Source organism: Mandrillus leucophaeus, unplaced genomic scaffold (genome assembly GCF_000951045.1).
Source record: "Mandrillus leucophaeus isolate KB7577 unplaced genomic scaffold, Mleu.le_1.0 Scaffold57, whole genome shotgun sequence".
Classification (NCBI taxonomy): Eukaryota; Metazoa; Chordata; class Mammalia; order Primates; family Cercopithecidae; genus Mandrillus; species Mandrillus leucophaeus.
Window position 1 is genome coordinate 7,015,735 of NW_012106141.1, and position 6,000 is coordinate 7,021,734.

The following is a 6,000-nucleotide window of genomic DNA, read 5'->3' on the forward strand; positions in this document are numbered from 1 at the left end:
TCCCAGCACTCTGGGAGGCCGAGGTGGGTGGATCACGAGGTCAGGAGATCGAGACCATCCTGGCTAACACGGTGAAACCCCGTCTCTACTAAAAATGCAAAAAATTAGCCGGGCGTGGCAGCGGATGCCTGTAGTCCCAGCTACTTGGGAGGCTGAGGCAGGATAATGGCGTGAACCCAGGAGGCGGAGCTTGCAGTGAGCGGAGATCACGCCACTGCACCCCAGCCTGGGTAACTGAGCGAGACTCTGTCTCAAAAAAAAAAAAAAAAAAAAGTCATTTAACACAGAGATCTCTAGGACAGTCACAAATTGTATCATCAATCCCAGCCAATTATTCTGCAAATGTATGTTCCTGTTCATAAGTGGATACTGATAGGTCAATCATTTCTCTTAACATACCTAGAATAATTATTAATAATTATTGCTTAGAAATGAAGCAAAGAAACTAGGAGTAGATAAAAATGAAGTGCATAGGTAACACCTGCTTTGTGCTGTGACCTCCTCTACAGAAAAAGCCAAACCAATATAACATTTGAGAACTATTATCATGTGAAATAATGAAACTTTCTCAAGCTTCCCTCTTTCCTAACTTTATGTGAAGGTCTGACATGTCCATACATAGCTTCACAATTTCAAAATAATAGAAATGTTCAACTTCTGGTTATTTTTCCTTTAAAAATACATCCATTTTTATTCTAAAATGTTACAATTAGGAGGCCAAACATGGTAGCTCACACCTGTAATACCAATACTTTAGGAGGCTGAGGTGGAAGGATCGCCTGAGCCCAAGAGCTTGAGACCAGCCTAGGCAACATAGTGAGACCCTGTCTCCTCCACACACCAACAAAAAAATCAGCCAAATGTGGTGGTACCTGCCTGTAGTCCCTGCTACTGAGGAGACCAAGGTGGAAGGACAACTTGTACCCAGAGGTCAAGACTGCAGTGAGCTATGATTGCACCACTGTACTCCAACCTGAGCAGAAGAGTGAGACCCTGTCTCAAAAACAAAATCAAAAATCAAAGTTACAATGAGAATGTAAATACCTACTTCCTTTTGTTTTTGCTTAAGTATGTCTTCTTCATACTGTTTCTGCATCTCTTCACGTTCCTGTGCTAAGCGAAGCTCCTCTTCTTCTTCTTCCTTCTTTCTTTGCTCTTCCTCCAGTTGTTTCTTCCTGCGCTTCTCTTCTACCTGGGCAGTGATGGCTTTCTAGTCATAAGCAATCACATAAATCATTGTCAAAAATAAAAATCTGTGAAGCAGGAGGGACTTCAAGCAAGATGGCTGACTAGATACATTCAGTGCTCACCTCTTCCACAGAGGGGAACCAGAATAATGAGCAGACAATCCTACTTCACGTAGATCTAACAGCGAATAGTGGAATTCAAAATGACAGGAAGCATCAAAAGCAAGGAATGAAGCAAAGCAGCCTGTCTTGACAGGATTAGCTAGGAGTCTACAGAGGCTGCCTAACTGGAGGAAAAGGAAAGTGAGCAATCCCCAGCAATCCACATTCCCACCAAGGACTCCTACAATCCTAATCACCAAATAGCCCCTTGACCCTTGTGGGTCTCAAGACTAACAGGGCATTACCTGGAGACCACATGAAAGCACTGCTCAAGAGGGAACTCACACTAGGTCCCACAAACACCCAAGACCTAAGGAACTGTAGCATGGCACTATTTTGAGAGCCCAGCTCCTAGTGGACCTGCATCTTGCCCTGGGGCCCGGCCCTACAGCCCCTGCATCTCCACATCCCTAGAGACCCACTGACATTCACCATCTGCAAGAGCAACTCACTGAAAGCAAACCCACCCTCCCTAGCAGCAGAGCTACAATGCAGCTGCTACTGCCCCAACCTAAGCATTCTGCTGGTGGCCTGGAAATCATCCCACCCCTGCCTACAACAGCCAGCACCTGCACACAACACCTTGGGAACCTGGGGGCAGATCTGCCCAGCCTTGCTTAATCTCCACCAGTAACCAAGCACATGGTCCAGGGATCTGGGGATTGCCCTACCCAGGACACCACCATTGGCACCTGAGCACTCCTCCCAGAGTCTGGGCCCAATCAACCTGCCATTACCATCACAGCTGGACCCACCCACATATGCCATCAGCAAGTCTGAGGACTGGCCCATGCAGCCCATCATAGCCACCGCCAAAACCACTGCTGACTGCTTGGATCCCAGAGGGTTGTCCCACTACTACTACTGCCATTGCCCATGTTTGCTGCCCAGTGGCTTGAAAACCTACTCACCCACCCAACCCACTGCCACCATTCCCAGAACTAAATGAAACTGAAACAAAAAAATACAATAGACAAATGAAACAAAAAGCTGGTTATTTGAAAAGATAAATAAAATGGATAGATCATTAGCAAGATTAACCAAGAAAAGAACAGAGAAAAATCCAAATAACCTCACTAAGAAACGAAACAGGAGATATTACTGACACCACTGAAATACAAAAGATCATTCAAGGCTACTATGAATACCTTTACACACATAAACTAGAAAATGCAGACGAAACAGATAAAGTCCTGGAAAAATACAACCATCCTAGCTTAAATCAGAAATAATTAGATACTCTGAACAGACCGATAGCAAGCAGTGAGACTGAAATGGTAATTAAAAAATTACCAACAAAAAAAAGTCCAGGACCAGATGGATTCACAGCAGAATTCTACCAGACATTCAAAGAATTGGTACCAATCCTTTTGATACTATTCCACAAGATGGAGAAAGAAGGAACACTCCCTAATTCATTCTGTGAAGCCAGCATCACCCTAATACCAAAACCAGGAAAGGATGCACCCAAAGAAGAAAACTACAGACCGCTATCTTTGATGAACACAGATGCTAAAATCTTTAACAAAATACTAGCTGAGTCTAACAACATATCAAAAAGATAATCCACCATGATCAAGTGGGTTTCATACCAGGGATGCAGGGATGGTTTCACATACTCAAGTCAATACATGTAATAAATGTAATTCTTAAAAGAAGAACAAAAATCACACGATCATCTCAATAGATGCAGAAAAAGCATTTGACAAAATCCAGCATCCTTTATGATTAAAACCCTCAGTTAAATCAGCATACAAGGGACATACTTTAATGTAATAGCATACAAGGGACATACTTTAATGTAATAAAAGCAATGTATGACAAACCCACAGCCAACATAATACTGAATGGGGAAAAGTTGAAAGCATTCCCTCGGAGAACAGGATCAAGACAAAGATGCCCACTCTCACCACTCCTCTTCAACATAGTACTGGAAGTCCTAGCCAGAGCAATCAGACAAGAGAAATAAATAAAGGGCATCCAAATCAGTGAAGAGGAAGTCAAACTGTCCCTGTTTGCTGATGACATGACTGTTTACCTTAGGAGTCCCTAAGACTCCTCCAGAAAGCTCCCAGAACTCATAAAGGAATTCCGCAAAGTTTCCGGATACACAATTAATGTACACAAATCAGTAGCTCTTCTATACACCAACAGCGACCAAGCAGAGAATCAAATCAAGAACTCAACCCCTTTTACAACTGCAAAAAAATACCTAAAATACTTAGGAATATACCTAACACAGAAGTTGAAAGACCTCTACAAGGAAAACTACAAAACGCTGCTGAAAGAAATCACAGATGACACAAACAAATGGAAACACATCCCATGCTCATGTATTGGTAGAATCAATATTGTGAAAATGACCATACTACCAAAAGCAATCTACAAATTCAGCGTAATCCCCATCAAAATACCATCATTCTTCACAGAGTTAGAAAAAACAATTCTAAAATTCATATGGAACCACAAAAGAGCTCACATAGACAAAGCAAGACTAAGCAAAAAGAACAAATCTGGAGGCATCACACTACCTGATTTCAAACTATACTATAAGGCCACAGTCACCAAAACAGCATGGTACTCATACAAAAACAGGCACATAGACCATTGGAACAGAATAGAGAACCCAGAAATAAAGCCAAATACTCAGAGCCAACTGATCTTCAACAAAGTAAACAAAACATAAAGTGGGGAAAGGAAGCCCTTTTCAACAAATGGTGCTGGAATAATTGGCTAGCCACATATAGGAGAAAGAAACTGGATCCTTCTCTCTCACCTTATAAAAAATCAACTCAAGATGGATTAAGTACTTAAACCTAAGACCTGAAACTATAAAAATTCTAGAAGATGGAGGGTTGCTGGCAAGATGGCCGAATAGGAAGAGCTCCAGTGTGCAGCTCCCAGCAAGATCGATGCAGAAGGCAGGTCATTTCTGCATTTCCAACTGAGGTACCTGGTTCATCTCACTGGGGCTGGTTGGACAGTGGGTGCAGCCCACTGAGGGCGAGCCAAAGCAGGGTGGGGAGTTGCCTCACCCAGGAAGTGCAAAGGGTCAGGGAAATCTCTCCCCTACCCAAGGGAAGCAATGAGGGACTGTGCCATGCCATGAGGAATGGTGCATTCTGGCCAGATACTGTGCTTTTCCCACAGTCTTCGTGACCCACAGACCCGGAGATTCCCTCTGGTGCCTATGCCACCAGGGCCCTGGATGTCAAGCACAAAACTGGGCAGTCGGTTGGGCAGACACCGAGCTAACTGTAGGAGTTTTTTTTCCATACCCCAGTGGTGCCTGGAACGCCAGTGAGACAGAACCGTTTACTCCCCTGGAAAGGGTGCTGAAGCCAGGGAGCCAAGTGGTTGGGCTTGGAGGGTCCTACCCCCACAGAGCTCAGCAAGCTCAGATCCACTGGCTTGAAATTCTCACTGCCAGCACAGCAGTCTGAGGTTGACCTGGGACTCTCGAGCTTGGTGGTGGGAGAGGCATCCACCACTGCTGAGGCTTGAGTAGGCGGTTCTACACTCACAGTGTAAACAAAGCCGCCTGGAAGTTCGAACTGGGCAGAACCCACCGCAGCTCAGCAAGGCCGCTGTGGCCAGATTGCCTCTCTAGATTCCTCCTCCCTTGACAGGGAATCTCTGAAAAAAAAAGGCAGCAGCCCCAGTCAGGGGCTTATAGATAAAACCCCTACCTCCCCGAGACAGAGCACCAGGAGGAAGGGGTAGCTGCAGGTGCAGCTTCAGCAGACTTAAACATCTCTGCCTGGTGGCTCTGAAGAGAGCAGTGGATCGCCAAGCACAGCATTCGAGCTCTGCTAAGGGTCAGACTGCCTCCTCAAGTGGGTCTCTGACCCACGTGTATCCTGACTAGGAGACACCTCCTAGTAGGGGCTGACAGACACTTCAAACAGGAGAGCTCTGGCTGGCATCTGGCAGGTGCCCCTCTGGGATGAAGCTTCCAGAGGAAGGAACAGGCAGCAATCTTTGCTGCTCTGCAGCCTTCGCTGGTGATATCCAGGCAAACAGGATATGGAGTGGACTTCCAGCAAACTCCAGCAGACCTGCAGCAGAGGGGCCTGACTATTAGAAGGAAAACTAACAAACAGAAAGAATTGGCATCAACATCAACAAAAAGGTCATCCACTCAGAGACCCCATCCAAAGGTCAACAACATCAAAGACCAAAGGTAAATAAATCCATGAAGATGGGGAGAAACCAGCACAAAACCCAAAATTCCAAAAATCAGAACGCCTCTTCTCCTCCAAAGGATCACAACTCCTTACCAGCAAGGGAACAAAACTGGACACAGAATGAGTTTGAGGAATTGACAGAGGTAGGCTTCAGAAGATGGGTAATAACAAACTCCTCCAAGCTAAAGGAGCCTGTTCTAACCCAATGCAAGGAAGCTAAGAACCTTGAAAAAAGGTTAGACAAATTGCTAACTAGAATAACCAGTTTAGAGAAGAACAAAATGACCTGATGGAGCTGAAAAACACAGCACGAGAACCTTGTGAAGCATACACAAGTAACAATGGCTGGTGTATCAATAGATGAACTGATTAAGTGGAAAAAGGGTATTAGTGATTGAAGATCAACTTAATGAAATAAAGTGAAAAGACAAGATTAGAGAAAAAAGAATGAAAAAGAACAAACA

The 6,000-nt window shown here is 44.6% G+C and overlaps 1 protein-coding gene across 2 annotated transcripts in view; it reads right to left on the bottom strand.

Annotated features, from left to right (window-relative positions):
* CCDC66 (coiled-coil domain containing 66) overlaps positions 1–6,000 on the bottom strand; it is a 60,995-nt gene that overhangs the window by 7,420 nt on the left and 47,575 nt on the right. For both annotated transcript variants that reach the window (XM_011998419.1, XM_011998420.1), the window contains exon 11: positions 1,049–1,210. In XM_011998419.1, the coding sequence (XP_011853809.1) occupies positions 1,049–1,210 (162 nt within the window). The remainder of the gene's footprint in view (positions 1–1,048; positions 1,211–6,000) is intronic.